This window comes from Myodes glareolus, chromosome 9 (genome assembly GCF_982192425.1).
Source record: "Myodes glareolus chromosome 9, mMyoGla1.1, whole genome shotgun sequence".
Classification (NCBI taxonomy): Eukaryota; Metazoa; Chordata; class Mammalia; order Rodentia; family Cricetidae; genus Myodes; species Myodes glareolus.
In genome coordinates this window covers 28,745,543-28,764,004 of record NC_142034.1, presented here as the reverse complement: position 1 = coordinate 28,764,004, position 18,462 = coordinate 28,745,543, and the positions used below count along the sequence as shown (strand labels likewise).

Below are 18,462 nucleotides of genomic sequence, written 5' to 3'. Positions count from 1 at the left end.
TCAGAATAAACTAGATGTTTACTGAATACTGTATATCCTCTTTAATAATGTCTATAATTATATTAAAGGCTCTAAAACACCTTGAAAGCACAAAAAAAATTCTAAATGATCATGCTACTTTATGTAACAGATGCTAACCTTAAACTTGTGATCCTCCTGCCTCAGCCCTCAGTGTTGGAATAACAGATGGTTAGCTGGTTAGCTTTATTGTCAACTTGACAAGCCTAGAATGACCTTGGGAAAACGAACCTCAGAATTGCTCAAGTCAGACTGACCTGTTGTAAGTCTGTGGAACACTTATTGTTATAGGAGGACCCAGCCCACTGTGGGAGGACGGGAGGGGAGCACAGGAGGTACCATCCCTAAGCAGGTGTACACGAACTCTGTAAGAAAGAAGACCATACAGTAAGGAGTGTTCCTCCATTGCCTCTGCTTCAGTTCTAACTTTGAGTTCCTGTCCTCACTTCTGTCAGTGATGGGCTCAAATGTAAGCAGGGTAAACCTTTCCTCTCCAAGTTGCTTTTAGTCGTAGTATTTACCACAGCAACAGAAGGCAAATTAGAAAGCATATCTGGCATTAACTCTTTTAAAAATATTAACGGTCTGTAATTATTAAAACTGTCATTTGGAATCTTAATCCCTTGAAATTTCAAGATAATAATTTCTCAAAGTAGGGTTAGAATAAACTATTGAGTTGACGCGTATTACTTGCTAAATGAACTGAATGTGTAGTGGGCATATATGAAAACTTGGAGGATCTTTATTTGGGAGAAGTTTTTTTGTTTTGGGGACTTGGGTTTTTTTTTTGTTTACGGGGATTTTTTTGTTGTTGTTTCATTTTGGTTTTTTTTTTTTGTCGTTGTTTGAGACAAGGCCCTTCTGTTTTTTGTTTGTTTGTTTGTTTTGTTTTTTAATATTCTGTGTGTGCCTGCAGGCCAGAAGAGGGCACCAGACCTCATTACAGATGGTTGTGAGCCACCATGTGGTTGCTGTGAATTGAACTCAGGACCTTTGGAAGAGCATGCAATGGTCTTAACCTCTGAGCCATCTCTCCAGCCCTGACAAGGTCCTTCTGTATAGCCCTATCTATCCTGAAGCTCAGGCTGGCCCCCAAATTACAGATCTGCTAGTGCTGGGCTTATTATTGGTCTATTTGTGTGTGTGTGTGTGTGTGTGTGTGTGTGTGTGTGTGTGTGTGTGTGTGCGCGCGCGCGCGCGCGCGCGCATGTGTGTACATAGCACCAGTGCACACATGCCATGGCACTTGTGGAGATCACAGATCAATTTTCCAGTAGTTGGTTCTCTCCTTCCACTGTGGTGTCCATGGACTGAAGTCAGGTTATTAGGCTTGTGCTACAAGCACTGAGCTATCTCACTGGCCTCCGTGAAGTCTTTATGGATATTTCTGCATGAATTTATTTGAGATTCAGAGTCTAGTCTAGCTGGTATTAACACTGTAAATCATATACTGTCATAAATCGTTCTTATACGGTCTTCTCTTGGCTCTGTGGGGAAAAGAATCCTGACCTGAGTTAACCTAAAAGGACTATTATGACCTCACTGCAAAGCATCCTGTATATCACCTCCATTCCTCTCATGATAGGCATAGCTGCACTATTAATGTATCTAGGTTATTATAGCCCCAAATCCTTTATCTTCTGGTTTTGGTTTTAGTTTTAGACAGAGTTCTCTATTATGTAACCCTGGCTGCCCTAGAATTCACAATGGAGACCAGGCTGACCTCAAACTCACAGAGATCCATTTACCTCTTCAGTCACATATTTACACTCTCACACCACACTATACCCCAACCTACTCCTAATGCTGAGATTAAAGCATGAGCCACTATGCCCAACTCATCATCCTTTATCTTGATCCTTCTGCCTGTTTCAACAGAAGATATTCAAGGGTCACCCTTTGTTTCTTACCTCATGTTGTATGACACTATTTCTGGGGAGACATGAGCAAATGCCTACTTACCTCAGATAGGCACTAATGACAAATCAAAGTAAGGATACCACCAAATTCCAACTTGGTGAGTCAGTTAGTTTTATTGGGGTTACTTGCAGGGCTATGGGTAAGGAGTTACTTAGAAGGAACAGAAATGACTCAATAACAGCTATGCATCACCAAATAATATGCACCACCAAAGCATACCCCAGCATGGGTAACAGCTCACAAAAGCTAGAAACCTGGAGACTACTACACAAACTACATGTAGCTCTGCTGCTCTCTTGCCTCTTCCAGACAGTGTCTCTCAGCAATTCTTAGTACTTATATGTTTAGGAAGGGGGCATCTAGCTATCTGGTCAGTTTCAGGGACTTCCTGCAGCCTTGAGTTGCTTACTTCCTGAGCTTAAGGAGTTTCCTTAAAAGATGACATTTACCCCCATTTAGAACATCCTGTGTCTTAACAAGCTTCCTTCCAAAAGAAAGGCCTTATCTCCAGAAGAACGTACTATGCAACACTTCACTGAGGATGGTATCACCATTGAATATGCTCCATCTTAGTTATTCTGTTGCCCATAACTGTTCCATTTCTCAGTCCATGACACCATTTATGAGAACCATGTCTGCTGTATGCACAGTTACAATGAGGTACACGTGTGTTTGATGAGTAGTTGCTGGTAACTAAGAAGAAACTTGAGTCTCAAGTAAAATTGGCAAGTGGGTCAGAATTCTGTGTTCATAGCACCACACTATCAAATAAAGATTAGCCTGTTCCCTACCACCTACGTCATCAGGGTCAATTAACAAAAATTTTCTTTTGGAATTGCCTTTACAGTCTGATTTCTCCTTTTTAAATATTCCAGTAGTATCAAATTTTAACTCTTCGAAGATAGATTTGATTTATAAAACTATCCAAAAGTTGCTCAGAACAACAGACAAGTGCTATAAAGGAGCTGGGAGTTACTTTTATTGGTGCATGCAAAAATTTCCAAGGGAAGCACCTAAGTCAGTGTTTTTGAGGTTACATTATGTGATCTGAGAAACCAAATTGGGCACCAAAGACACACTTGTGTAATCTCAGCCACTCGGACTGTCAGGAGGATTGAGGCCAGCCTTACAAACAAACTTTGTCTCAAAATAAGATGACTCAGTGGTTGACACTCTTCCAGAGAACACAGGTTCGGGTCCCATCACCCATATGACCGCTCATAACTGTCTATATAACTTCAGTTCCAGGGGATCTATCAACCTCTTCTGGCCTTTATGGATACCAGGCACACAATTGGTATGCAGACAAAAACATCCACGTGCATTTTTTGAAATTTTTTTAAGAAATTTAGAATTTAGGGGAAAAAAGGAAAATTAAGAAATAATGTTTGTATCTCTTTTGTTGTTTTGTTTTTCAAGACAGAATTTCTCTGTGTAACTGCCATAACTGTCCTGGAACTCTCTTTGTAGACCAGGCTGGTCTCAAACTCAGAGGTTCACCTGCCTCTGCATCTGTGCTCCACAACCACCCAACTGTATCTCGTTTTTTTTAAAAGAATGGATCTGGTGTAATTTTTTTGAGGGGAAGTGGGACATGCCTCATTAAATACACAAATCATTATATCAGTCTCAGTTCTCTGATTATTATTAAATTTGCAAACTAGTTTGTGTCTCATAGTAGAGAAGTTCATTTTGCCACAGTGTTTAATGTTTCATTAAAAGATAATGTTGTCTGCTAGGCCTGCACCTATATTCCCAGCAGCTTGAGAAACTGAAGTTGGAGAATCACCTGAGTTTGAGGCCAACCCGAGCTGTAACAGAGACCCTATACCAATAAGCAAACAAAAATTTCTATTCTCAGTTCTAGATTTCATTTGTCAAATCTCACTTAACAGTTTGTATTAAGGGCTTGTAAAGAGCTATATGTTAGCACTGTGTCATATGTCACTGGTTTCTTTACAAAGACAGAACATTCTTCACAATCGAAAAGAAAAAGAAGACTCGTTCGGGATGTTTGACGGCTATGATAGCTGCAGTGAGGACACAAGTAGCAGCTCCAGCTCCGAAGAGAGTGAAGAAGAAGTTGCTCCTTTACCTTCCAATCTCCCAATTATCAAAAATAATGGACAAGTCTACACATACCCAGATGGTAAATCTGGCATGGGTGAGTGTCTACACATCTACCGGCTGCTTGACTTTGTGTTTGAGGGTGTTTTCATTTCATGTTTGGGTTTTTTGTTTGTTTGTTTGTTTTAGGTTGGTTTAGTTATTTTATTTTTAGGTAGTGTCTTGCTATGTAAGGCAGACTGGTGGAGAACTCACTATCATTCTGTCTTTGTCTCCATTAGTGCTGGGATTATAAACAGTGGCACCATGTCTGGCCTCTCCTTTAGGATATTATAAGACATAAATTCAGTTAATGACTATCCCTATAGAGCTGAAAGTGAGAAGGATCATAGTGTTTTTAAAAACACTGAGATAGGATAGGGCTTCTCTGTGATGGTTCATCAAGATTGGAGGGGAGCGGCGGAGCAGTTGAGGATTGGCTGTTGATTTTCAGAACAGGTTGCACTGTGAATCACAAGCTGGCCTGGAACTTGAGATCCTATTCCTGCCTCACTTGCCTCGCCATGCCCAGTTGATAAGTTATCACCTCCAGTGATGAGGTGCTGCCTGTCTTACACAGAAAGTGGTCTCATTTTTAGTGGTCCTCAGTACTAGAATATGCTTTTTATTGAATCAGAATTGCCCTGTTGTGACTTTTTTCATTTTGTTTTAATGTTACTTTTAAGGCTAAACTAGGAGCCAAATACAAATACAGCTAGCATACAAATGTCCTGGATTCCATCATTGAGACCACAAATAAAAAAGCATGTGTACATGTGTATTGAGAATTAACCTTATGAAGAAAGTGACCTGCTTTTGTTTTATTTATTTTACTTTTTGAAATCAAGCTGCCAAAATAATTCTAATTTTTTTATAACAACATCTCTTCACACTAGACCAGTTACTTTGATGTGTCTCTGATGTATATCAAATAACCACAGTCGTTTCCTCCATTTCTTTTAGTATCAAAGTAATTCCATTCATCAGTATCCTGGCCACTTTTTCCTAGCAATACTCAGATTATTTGCTAATAGGAACAGCTCCTCCTGATTTGCCTAGTGCTGTCATTAGTCCCACTGAAAGCACCCCATCCTCCAAACACTTCCAGCAGCCAGGAGGTAGTAGCACATGCCTTTAATCCTAGTACCCGGGAGGCAGAGGCAGGAGGATCTCTGTCAGTTTGAGGCCAGCCTGGTCTACAGAGAGAGTTCCAAGACAGCCCTGTCTCGAAAAGGAAAGGAAAGGAGAGAGGAGAGAAGAGAAAAGAAAAGGAAATAAAAGAATCACCTCCAACAAATGGCTGGCTACACTGTGATGGAGCCAAAAGGTAGTTCAGCCTTGCTGTCTTCTTCAGGACACTGTGGTTAAGTCACTGGCTTTTTCTGAAATAATACTGAATTTCAGTTCATAGATACTTAGCATTTTTTCTTTCTTTCTTTTTTTTTTTAATTGAGAGGTGGGGATACAAAGGTAGAGGTGCATATGTTGGTGCACATGCCATAGTGCACTAGGAGAGATCAGAAAGACAACTTTGTGTAGTCAATTCTCTTCCACCGTTATGTGCATGCGAGGTCCAATTCAGGTTGCCACACTTGGCTTGACAAGTGCCTTTACCTACAGAGCCAGCTCACTGGTTGCTGTTGCCTTTGTTTTTATTTAAACAAAGGTTTATTTAAAACCTTTGGGTTTTATTTTTGTTTTTTGATACAGGGTTTCACTGTGTAATCCTGGAACTCACTGTGTAGACCAGGCTGGCCTTGAACTCAGAGGTCCACCTACCTCTGCCTGTCAAGTGCTAGGCTTAAAGGCATGCAACACCACTGCCTGGCCGTTGTTTTATGGCATATGTAAACCAACCTAAACCAATCTTGGGTCTTTGAATCTCTCTTCTTGAAAGCCTCTTTCTTACTAACCTTTGATTGTAGAAATTTTTAATTCTGTCATCTATGTTGGATGCTATGTCATTAATTTTTCAGCTGTGTATGATTTACAGATGTGATACTCCTATTTTATACATCCTACTGTCTTTCAGCTAAGAAGCCGAAAATGAATGGTAGAGCCTGGTACAGGGTTCTACAAACCATATAAAAAAGTGTACTTAGCTAAAAGTGGCTGCAGTGGTAACACTTGAAGAGACAAAGGCAGAAAGATCGACGTGAACTACACAGGGAGTCTATCTCAGAAACAAATTTTTTATAAAAATCAACTTCACTGTTTAAGACAATGGCTCAGTCAGTAAAGTGCATGCTATATAACCACGAGGACCTTGTTTGATCTCCAGATGACATGTAAAAAAGCAAATCTGATCGTGTTCACCCATAATCTCAGCCATCACTAGGGTGGTGGAGACAGGTGAATCCATGAAGCTCACTGGCAAGTCAGCCTAACCTACTTGACAAGCTTTGAGCCAGACTTGGCTCAAAGAAACAAGGTAGATGGCATCTAAGGAACAACAGCCGACGTTGACCCCTGGCTTACACACACACACACACAGGCCATAGGCATGCACGCGCACACACACACACAAGCATGCATCATGTTTACACTAGCACAAAATTTCATTTATCAACACCCACTAGGATCATCTGTGGTAATTCGTTCAATAATCCCAGCTCTTGATAGGCTGCAGCAGGCAAATTGAGAAGTTGAGGCCAGCCTGGTCTATTGGCCAGTCAGTTAAAATGTAATGTGCCTAGAACCAGGGATGATGGTGCACTCCTTTAATCCCAGCACTCTGGAGACAGCCAGGAGGATCTCTGTGAGGTCTATCTAGACCAACCTGGCCTACATAATATGTCAGTCATGACTTGATCTGTCTCAAAAACAAAAAAAAGAAACAAACAAAAAAAATGTACCTAGGGAAAAATAGATGTGTGGCTCAGCAGTAAAGTTCTTTCCTTGCATGGAAAGATACTATGTTAAATCTATTAAATCTAGCACCACAAACCAGAAAAGAAGGATTTCCTAGGTGTATTCTACTCTGTCTGACATTTCTCAGTTATGATCAACAAAGCTATATGAAAACTTTTGTCAGAAATACTGAACTTGATATGGTGGTGTACATCTTTACTCCGAGCACTTGGAAAGCAGAGGGAGGCAGATCTCTGTGAGTTTAAGGCCAACCTAGAATACATAGTGAATTCCAAGCCAACCAGGGCTACATAGTGAGACCTTGTCTCAAGGGGGGGAAAAAAAGCTTAATTCTATTTCTACATATTCTTGCTGTGGCTTGATGATATCATACCAGTGTGGAAATCTTACCACAAAAGAGCACTGTAGTTGACGTTGTATAATTCTTGTCAAGGATTCATTATCCACTTGACTAGTTTGGTTTTGTTGAGAGACAGGGTCTCACTGTAAACCAGGCTGGCCTGGAACTCATTGTGGAGACAGGGCCTGCTTTTGCCTTCTAAGTATTAGGAACAAAACAATGTACCACTGCAGCAGACTTTTTTTAATGTAGGTAATTGCAAATCTTTTAATGACATATAATTTGTACAAACCATTCTTTTTTTTTTCTCGTAAGAGACACCCCATATTCATTGCCAGTTCCTTGTATTTTTAGTGTTTTGTCTTGTTTCCATTTCTCAAAGATGTATAAGTGCTCGTTAAACTTTAACCATTTGGGTGGAACATTAACCTGTGGATTTTTTTGGTTTTCTCTCTCTCTTAGGCAGTACTAAGGACTAAACCTAGGGCCTCATGCATGCTAGTGTTCTTCCACTGAACTATATCCAAGCCCACTTTTTACTGAGACAGGATTTTACTTACCCACACTGGCCTTGAGTTTTCTCTATAGCCTAGGCAGACCTTGAACTCTTAACCCTTCTGCCTCAGCCTGATTGCATAGCCAATCCCAGTTATGGCCATTATGTAATACCCATCAGAGGCCGAGTTGTCTCTTGCCCTGACCTCACGCATCTCATCTGCTCCATACTTCTGTGTCCCTGGACGTAATTGAAAGAATACTCTTCATTTTTCTAAATGCTTGCTCTTTTTTGGTTTCAACCTTTGCAATATTTTAAAGGCCTTTGCATTCCTTTTAATCTTTTTTCTCCTTTTAATCTTCTGCACATAATCCTTTTAAAAACTGAAATTCATAATAAATATTATATGTGTATCATATATGAAAATGCCTATAACATAATAAGCATTAGGAAAATGATAGTTGAAAATAAGATTTCTGTCCTCACACACACACACGCACAATGACATATGTCACCATACCTCTTGACCTTTTTAATGCCTTTAGGACTTGAGGACATTTTCAGATTTTATACACCACTACCACCACCACAGCTTCATACAGGTCCTGTCTATAACTTTTCTTTATCATTTCTAAGAGAGAGGGAAAGGGTTCTTTGCAGATTTTTAGATAAATACATCTAAGCATGTGGAGAGATTAGAATTTATTCTGTGATCTTTCATACTGATGTTTTTATTTTATTAATTAGCTACCTGTGAGATGTGTGGGATGGTCGGTGTACGAGACGCTTTTTACTCTAAAACAAAACGTTTCTGCAGTGTTTCTTGTTCAAGAAGTTACTCGTCGAACTCTAAGAAGGCAAGCATTCTGGCCAGACTTCAGGTAACGGTACAGAAACCTTCTTATTCTTCCTGTTTCCCATGGTTTTTACTTGTCATCTGACTGTGGTTCGCAAAACTTTGCCTCTGCCCAACTGGCCAGTGATTTACAGCGTGCACTTTTAGGAAATGTATAAACCACGAGTAATATAAACTGGGTTATCTTACATGGTGAAGACAGGCTATCCAAAATAAGCTATAAATTATCTTTATAAATGAAATAAAAAGACATTTTTCCACATAAGTGCAATTAAACACCTTGTTATATGTAGATAATATAGCCATTTTCTCTTTTGCTCCCTCCCTAATGTTTCCTTGAGTTAATATCAAGGTAGAATTGCCATTTTGGTTAAAATGATTTATTCTTTGAGTTTTTGTTTTTCCTTTTCTTCTCCTCTCCACCCCCATCTTGCTCTGTACTTTGGTTTTTGTTCATGGAATTTTTGTTGCTGGTGATGAACCCCAGCCTTATGCATGACAGGCAAATTCAACTTTGTACTTTTGAGTACAACCAGTTTGATACCTTAGCCAAATATGCTTGCTAATATAACTCACCTTTTTTAAAACATCCATGAAATGAAAAGAAAAATTATCTTTTTTTAATATGTATATAAATGCCTATAGAATCCTGGAGTATTGACTACTTGACTAAGTTGTTACCATACCAACTTAAAATTTCTTAAGGCATTAGAGTACTGATTTTCGTGATTATCTTCTGTATGGTCACAAGTTTGCCTTTCTTAACTGATGGTGATCATTGCATAGCACTGAAAAGGTTATCTAAAGCCCCAGATGAAGGAAATACATCACTTAGATGTATTTCTATATTTCAGATAGACAGTTCCCAAAGATCCTGAGCAGTGGTCTGTACCCAAATGGATGGCAGTTTGTCACACTGAATTGGCCATGATCATTATGTCATTGACCTTTTGCATTAGCACTAAAGGTATAAACCTCAGTCACTTGCTCTTTGAACATTCAGTTGTCTTCTCTTACCATATCAGTAGCAATGCTTCGCAGCTGCATGAGTGAATAACACTGATTCTTTCTACTCTAAGAAGAGGTCAAGTATCCACCACAACCTATATTTTAACATCTTACGGGATATAATTTTTATTAACATATTAATTCGCATATTGCTGTTTTAGTCTGTGCCAGCTCTGCAGCCCGTATTAGATAACTACATTGTAGCAGAACAAAAAGAAAAAACTCTCATGTTAAAATTCCTTGGATGTTTCCTCTGCTTTAATAATTATCTAAACCCTCAATATTTAAGCAGAATGAGTAGTATACAGTCATGTTAAATTTCAGTTGTGGAGGGGGTGAAGATTTCTATTTACTTAACTTTTCTTGTTTTAGGGTAAGCCTCCAACAAAGAAAGCAAAAGTCCTTCAGAAACAACCTTTAGTTGCTAAATTAGCTGCCTATGCTCAGTATCAAGCTACCTTGCAAAATCAAGCAAAGACAAAAGCAGGTAATTCTGGTGAATGTAATAAAAGAGAAATATTATTCATCTGACCTTGGATTGTGTTTGAACTATGTTTTTTCTGATAGCACTATGTGCTTCCTGGTGTCAGATGGTTTGTTGGTGACTGTTGTAGGAGGGAGTAATTGACACTCAAAGGTGTTGTAGTAGTGGTAGTAATGTATTTGTAAATAAAAGTGGGACATCCCTAATTAGAAACACAAAATATGATCTGAGGAAGGCATTTGTTTACTGGTAGTGTACTCACCCAGTACATAAGGCCCTCATTCAGTTCCTAGCACTACCAAAAGAGAAAATCTGAAATACAAAATGTTTTGAAATATGTGCTGTTTAAGTATCAGTAAAGTTCATGCTGAAAGTCCATGAAACTCTGAAATCTAATATACTTTTGTTAATAAGTAGTTAGAAAGGGTGCTTAACCAGTAAAAGTTCACATTCTTTAGTCAAGTTCTTTAATCATTATGGAAAAACAAAAGCTTTTGATGAGAGTGGGTTTGAAAAAAGGGTCTTATTCTGTAGAACTGATTAACTCTGGTCCCCGTCATCATCTCTCAAGTGCTTTAAGTGCAGGCTTTTGTCATCACATTGCCTCGAAAACTTTCTTATAGAGATTTTGGTTTTAGTTAGTTTTTTATTTGGTGTTTTTTGTTGTTGTTGTTTGTTTGTTTGTATGTTTGGGTTTGTTTTGTGTGTGTGGCTGTTGTGTTTTTGGGGGGGGGTGGTGTTTTGTTTTGTTTTGTTTTTTGATTTGTTTTCTGAGACAGGGTTTCTCTGTATAGCATTGACTGGCCTGAAACTCACTCTGTAGACCACGCTGTCCTCAAACTCAGAGATCCACCTGCGTCTGTCTCCTGAGTCTCCCAGGTGCTGGGATTAAAGGTATAGGCCACCACAGCCCAACTGGTGGCCCATACCTTTAATCCCAGCACTCAGGAGGCAACGACTGGTGGATCTCTTTGAGTTTGAGGTCAGCCTGGACTACAGAGTGAGTTCCAGGACAGCCAGACCTACACAGAAAAACCCTGTCTTGAAAAGAAAAAAAATAAACAAATAAAATAGTAATAACTTTCAGGCTAACAGGATGTGGCTTAGCATGTTTAAGTCTAGAAATAAGAAAAATTGTTTTGGAAATAAAATGTTGGAGAGTTAGTTATATCTAAGTTTACTTTATTTCAGCAGTCTCCGTGGAAGGCTTCAGCTGGGGTAACTACATCAACAGCAATAGCTTCATAGCCGCTCCAGTTGCTTGTTTTAAGCATGTGAGTATGGAATTTCTCCCTTACCATGAAATGTGTGATCTTTAAATCTGAAGATACAATAACAGCTCATCATCTTATCCTTAGAAACTTTTTGTTTATACCATAAAATAAAAAAGTCTTTTATTATTATTCTTAATAGCTAAGAGTAATTTCTTATGTTTTTACAAGTAATGTTAGCCTAACAAAAGAGCTCTTATTGAGGGCTTCTTAAGTATTGTAGCTCAGTGACAAGGTGATTGCCTAGAACATTGAAGATCCTGTGTTTTGCCTTCAACATTAAAAAAAAAAGAGTTTTAGTTGCAGGCTGGTGAGATGGCTCAGTAGTTAAGAGCATTTGCTGCCCTTCCAGAGGACCTAAGTTCAATTCCCAGCACCCCAAGGATAGGTCACACTTGTCTGTAACTCTAGTTACAGGGCTTCTGATATACATGCAGGCAAAATACCAATCATAAAATTTGAAAAAAGGTTTCTTAGTTGCATTATGAATGATTTTGAACAATAAAAATTACTATCTCAGCCAGGCGGTGGTGGTGCATGCCTTTAATCCCAGCATTTGGGAGGCAGAGGCAGTTAGATTATCTGTAAGTTTGAGGCCAGCCTGGTCTACAAGAGCTAGTTCCAGGACAGGCTTCAAAACTACAGAAATACCCTGTCTTGAAAACACAGGGGAAAAAAATTTAAAAACAATTTACTGTCTCATCCAGTTTCCATGTTAAACCATATAAAACATGAAATGCATGGGAGGAGTTCTGTAATAGAGCTGGTTGGCTGCTAGCAGTATCCTGTGGCTCAGCCTAACACATCTAAGAACTTTGTGATTTGAACTGGTCATTTCTAAGAGCTAGTTTTGCTCCAGTTCTGTTTTTGCCTCCAAATGTAAAATCACACACAAAGCAGCGGGAATGTTTTCTTGTGAGCTGGAGGAAGTAATCTGTGTCATTAAAAACAGTTAGTTACTTTCAAAAAAAAAAAAAAACAGTTAGAAAGATGTCATTTTCCCAGCATCTGTTGTAAAAACAGTGTGTCAGATGTTGTGTTGTTTCAGTTTGATTTATCTTTGGTAATTTGACCTAATATTTCTTAACCTGATTATGATTAATTTATATTTAACAACTGTCTACTTCTGTGCATACATAAGCAGAAAAGTTAGAAATTAATGCAGTTTTGTTCACACTTTTTGCTAAGGGCTTTAGTAAATAATAGGTTATGAACAAACTGCACATACTTTGTTACCATGAAATCCAAAGGAGTTCTCACTCATCCTGTAAGTGAAGGATTTTTACCAAAAGCATACTAATTACTTCACTAGAATAAATGTATATTAAAGCCTGATGCATTAATTTGTTGGTTTTCTTCCCTTAGTGTACAAATGTTAAGCCCTTTGTCTGTGACATGCTAAGAAAACTAAAATGCAACCTTTAGGTGCTTATCTGAGAGTCGAATGGATGATTTATGCTGTACTGTTGGTAATACTGACATACTAGGAAACAACTGTGTAATTATATGGTTGTATTATGTATAACAGCTAGAAAGAGAACTCCAGAACTTGGGTGTCACTCACTGGTAGTACACCTACCCAGCCACACACTAAAAGTCCTATACTTAGCCCTGCAGAACATGAAGCACAAACTTCACAGTGTTGCTCTGTGGTGCTGAGGTGTTCAGAATTCCATAGTAAGTCTTCATCCCAGATTCCTGGCACATTTGTCTGTTGTCTCTTTTTAAATGACTTTCATCTTTCTCTAGATCGTCTTTTTAATGTTTTATATCATAAACTAGGTCAAACCTTTTTATATAAGCAGCCAGAATATTTTAAAAATAGCATTTCAAGGTGTTGAAAGTGTCCTGTCCGTATCTTTGAACAATTATGCTGACTAAAGTTCTTCGAGTACATCTCTTCCATTAATTACATTGGTTGATTTTGCTCAAAGCTTTGCTGTTTTTAGCATTGAAATGGTCATAGAGCAGTTAATTCTACCTTGGAAATAAGTTCAATTCCAGAAAGGACTGGAAAAATAAATACTAAACTGAGAGTTGTGGTTATGTCAAGAGAACTGCTTGAATTGGGTTGGAGATAGTAATAAAGGATCTTTAGACTTGTAACATCTTGCTTTTTTTTTTAACAATGAGAATATGTATTTTATTTTTTTTTCAAATATTTTTCATGGTTTATTTAACTTTTTATTTTATGTACGTTGGTGTGAAGGTGTCAGATGTCCTGGAACTGGATTTTCAGACAGTTGTGAGCTGCCATGTGGGTGCTGGGAATTGAACCCGGGTCATCTGGAAGAGCAGTCAGTGTTCTTAACCGCTGAGCCAACTCTCCACCCCTGAGAATATGTATTTTATAATTTAAATTCAGTCAGGATCTGGGTATGGTACCATATACCTATAATCTCAGCACTTGAGAGGTGGAAGCAGGAGGATCCAAGAGTTTAAGGCTAGCCTCAGCTACATAGTGAGTTCAAGACTAGCAATAATTCTATGGCATAGAATGGAGCAGCTAACTTATTAATGTAATGTGGCACCTTCCCTTTCTCACTCAGAATGAAGCATATGTCGGATATGTGAAACCCATCATTCCTGTCCCACTCACCTTTCTTTACTGCCTCCTGCTTATCAGAGAGGAACAGCTTTGTCTTACTTAGTACAGTGAATTTGCTCTGCTGCTTCAGTCAACGTTTTCAGTTGAAGCCATTTGATTTAAGAGGTAGAACTCATGCTAACCTTTATTTTCTTCAGAGCTGGCTCTCCAGTCTTTCCCTGGAGACCATTTTCTTTCTTGTCTCTAAGAGAAGTTTCTGGTTTGGACTGTGGGAAGTCTTTTACCAGGAATTACTGGGCGCAGAAGACCCTATCTCATAACATCATATCTCTAAGACGTAATGCATTCTCTGGCAGGGTTTTCTTCTTAGAGACCCACGTCTGTCCTCTTGCCCACTTGGGTATCAAATAGGAGCCTTCTTGCTGGTAGAGGTTCTTTTTCAAACCTAATTTACAAACACTCAACCTGTAATGTATAATACAGAAGCAAAGGCTGTTTGGGTTGAAACAGGAGTTGTTATAAGGGTGTTGTCAGAATCCTGACTGCCTGGATTCTCCAGTTTACCTATTTTTTTCTCAAGTAAAGGTCCAAATACACTATTCTCAGCACTTAAAACAGTCATATATTTTCAAGTGTGAAACTATAATTTCTGGAAATGAAGTTCCATAACACACGTAATACTAGAGAAATGACTCAGCAGTTAAGCTCATACACTGCTCTGGCAGGACTCAAGTTCTGTTCGTAGCACCCATGTTGAGTGGTTCAGAACTGCCTTTAAATCCAGCTCCACAGAGATATGATGCCTATGACCTCCATGAACAGCTACATAGACATACACAAAGCCACAGACACACATACATAAGCATAATTTAAAATAAAAATAAAATTTAGAAAAATTAAAGGTATCTATCTTAGAGTCAAACATTGGTGGTATATACCTGCAACCCAGCACTCAGAAGAATAAGCCAAATGGTGTGTGGCCATTGTGTCTGCAGCCAGCCTAAGATGTGTACTCAGTATCAGGCCAATGAGGTGACATTAGCATGACTTTGTCTCATAAATAAACTAACAAGCAAAACTTCTTTGGAACCAACCATAGTGCTGTAGCCCTGTAATCTCAGCTACAAAAGGACCACAAGTTTAAGGCCAGCCTGGGCTAATGTGTAGTCACAAAGCTGGCTGCTTCTTCAGAATCCTTTAGCTCGACCTAGACCATTTGTTAAAGCTTTACTACATTTTTGAGAAATTGGGTTATAATTTTAAACTTTTTTTCAGAATTTTAAGTTTTTAGTTCTTTTTCAGAATTTTAAGTTTTTAGTTCTTTTTCAGATTACTTTTGTTATTTTGTATATGTCTGTATGTGATGTGGTATGCGCACATGAGTACAGATGCCTATAGAGGTCAAAGATGTCAGGGTCACCTGAAGCTGGAATTACAAGTGGGTGTGAAACACTTGATAGGGATGTCGAGAAACAAAACTAAAGTCCCACAAAAGCAGAATGCACCGAGCCATTTCTCCAGCCCTTTCTTAGTTCTTAGCTAGTAGTATCCACACAAGGCAAAAACAAACAAGCAAATACTAATCATATTACCATAAACCGCTTATATATACTGTATAGGTTCATCAAATTCACAGATACTTATCTGAGAATGGAGGGGTCTATACTATATAGCCCAGGCTGGCTTGGAACTCAGTCGTCCTCAGATTCCTCAAAGGGGATAACAGTGTGCCATCATGAGTAGCTATACTGTGACTTGGAATTGGGAGGGCAGTGCTGGGTTTTGTGGTTGGGGAGATGATTTGTTGATTGGTTAGTTTTCAAAGCAGGATTTCTATAGACAAGACTACTCTAGAAATCATGGCAATCCTCCTGTCTCAGCTTCTTATTTGTTGGGATAAGACATGATCTGCAACACTTAGCTTATACTATGACTTTAAAGCTGTTTGACCTTTTCATTCTGCCTCCGTGAATACACCCGGTATCTGTCACATAATACAGTCTTTCTGTTTTTATCCCTGACCTAAGTGCAGCTTTTCTGAAGAAATAAGTTTTTATTTATTTGTAGCATGTATCATACATTTTTGCTTTGTTTTAATGGAGAGATGACTCCGCGATTAAGAGCGCTCTCTGCTCTTCCAGAGGACCAGAGTTCAATTCCCAGCACCAACATTGCAGTTCACATGGTCTACAACTACAGATCCAAGACATCCAACACCCTCACACAGACATGAATGCAGACAAAACACCAATGCACAGAAAATAAAATTTCAGAAAAAGAAAAAGAGAAGCCCTCTTGTTTGTTTATGAGCTATAACAATAGTTTGGCTTTTTAGTAAATTCATGATATGATATCTCGGTTATATATGTTTATTAAGAATGTTATTAAAATTACCTTTTAGGGTGTTTCTTCCTCTGTCCTTGACCTACAGAAAGAGGATTCTGCAAAATGCATAATATAACTCATCTCTTTTATAATTAAAGCTAGAACCTCCATGTGTCATCTTAGATTATAAAATTTATTTCTAATGTAAATAAAACTTGGGACTACAGAGATACCTCTGTGGTTAAGAGCACTGGCTGCCCTTGCAGAGATCTTGAGTTCAATATCCAGCAATCACATGGTGGTTCACAACCACCTGTAGTGAGATCTGATGACCTTTTCTGGCATAAAGTCATATATGTAGATAGAGTGTTCTATGCACAAAATAAATCTTTAAGAAAGGAAAACTTAAGTTGATTTCTGACACTTGGTCCTCCACCCACACTAACACTAATACGCAATGTATTCTCTCTACAAAGGCAGGGAAGCCCCCATTATGAAAACCACCTGCAATAGGTTTTTCAGGAAAACCTAATTTAAAAGGAAATCTAAACGAATGTCTTATCTTCGGACTCTCTTCCCGAGTGGATTTTGTTTTTCTTTTGGTATCTCCTAATGATTAAAATATGTTTTGCATATTTTACCTGTCATCAAGTAGCTGCATACCTGTATTCACATAGAAGGCTTCCTTGTTTGGGAAGCTGAGGCAGGAGGATCACAGCATGTATGAGGCTAGTTTGGTCTACATTGTGCGTTCTCGAACAGCCTGGGCCACAGGGTAAGGCCTTGTCTAACTCCCCCCCCCCAAAAAAAAAAGCCTTCAAATTAGTGACTTCTTTTTTTTTTACACATCTGTAGCATTTTTCTCGAGTGCTCTCAAATATTCCATTTTCCTTTTCTATTTTCCTTGCACTCCCCATCTCTGTGCTATCATCACCCCCACCCTCCTCCCTAATAGATTCTGGTATCAGATCGAAAGGTGAGTACGCTTTCTGGAGAGAATAGGTTGGAGGGTTTTTGTTTTGTTTTGTTGGGTCAAGGCAGAAATTGAGATATAGGTCCTTGCTGTATATCCCAAGCTAGCTTTCAGTTCCTGCCTCAGCCTCCCAAGTGCTGCGATTACAGACGTGCAGCACTGTGCCTGGCTTCTTCCCTTGTCTTTTTTGACCAAACATATTTCATCTTTCTCTAATAGGAACACTTTAGTGTTCTGAGGTATAGTAATGGTGGATTTTGCTTTATTGTGGGGATAAATTCTTTCTTGGTTTCCTACCTGCAACTTCAGGTCTAACCTCTGCCCCTTTACACTCTCTAAAAGTTGGTTGCGGTTATCAAAAGTTTGAGGTTAGTAGTGCTATAGAAGGAGATCTTTATTTCTGTGTGCATCATGTGTGCCCTCATAGCATCTGATTGCCAGACATCTGGGCTATTAAACTATCTGGGAATGTTCTCAGAATGAAGGATGTATGACTTCCTGCCAGGTTATTTTCTTTCAGATAGGTAGGTGGAGGTTATAATACATTTGTGTTGGGGACCCCTCAGCATTTGGATTTGGCCATCTCTACAGGACCTGATGACAGCTTACTTTGCAGGGAAGGAGAGTCGCTCCCAGATAGCTCTCACGAGTGGCCCTGGAGCAGGAAGTGGTGGAGCAGATCTTCCTTGTTTGGGAGGAGCCTGAGGTAGACCTCGCATCCTGAGTCTGGAAGGTAAATTTGTTGTTACCTGTAAATGATGGTTCTGCTAGTTCATGCTATACCAATCCAGACTTCAAAGGTATCCCTCCTGCCAGCAAGAGAAGACAGATGACTTGGATGAAGATGGCTGTCAAGCCCTGGGTCATTCCGTCTTCCACACTTAAAACAATATTTATTTTTTAAAAAAAGGGCAGATTTATCTATGAAATCACTATTATTTCAACACATTGAGCACATACTCTGTTATAACTGTAGTGCTCTATCTTGTTGATGTTTATTCCTTCATTTTTTTTTCATAGAGTGAACCATATGGATTGGTTTAAGAGGGCCTAGCAGAACCACAACCTTACAGGCAAGAACAAATGTCACTTTCTGCTACTTTCTCCTATACCAATCCAGACTATAGGGATCAAACCAAAGATCTCCCACTCAAGTGAGCATTACCTTTTTTGTTTGAGTAAATATTGACACTCCTTTTCTTTAATAAATAGCACTAAAAAGTAAAAAGATCAGCAGTTTGTCAAG

At 38.9% G+C, this 18,462-nt stretch overlaps 1 protein-coding gene across 13 annotated transcripts in view; it reads left to right on the top strand.

The window, feature by feature from the left end:
• Mbtd1 (mbt domain containing 1) overlaps window positions 1-18,462 on the top strand; it is a 68,748-nt gene that overhangs the window by 20,611 nt on the left and 29,675 nt on the right. For 8 of the 13 annotated variants that reach the window (XM_087910096.1, XM_087910107.1, XM_087910106.1 and 5 more), the window contains 4 exons: window positions 3,903-4,102; window positions 8,499-8,638; window positions 9,988-10,102; window positions 11,291-11,373. In XM_087910096.1, coding sequence (XP_087766222.1) covers window positions 3,903-4,102; window positions 8,499-8,638; window positions 9,988-10,102; window positions 11,291-11,373 — 538 coding nt within the window. The remainder of the gene's footprint in view (window positions 1-3,902; window positions 4,103-8,498; window positions 8,639-9,987; window positions 10,103-11,290; window positions 11,374-18,462) is intronic. The other 5 variants (XM_087910098.1, XM_087910108.1, XM_087910099.1 and 2 more) reach the window with 4 other exon arrangements.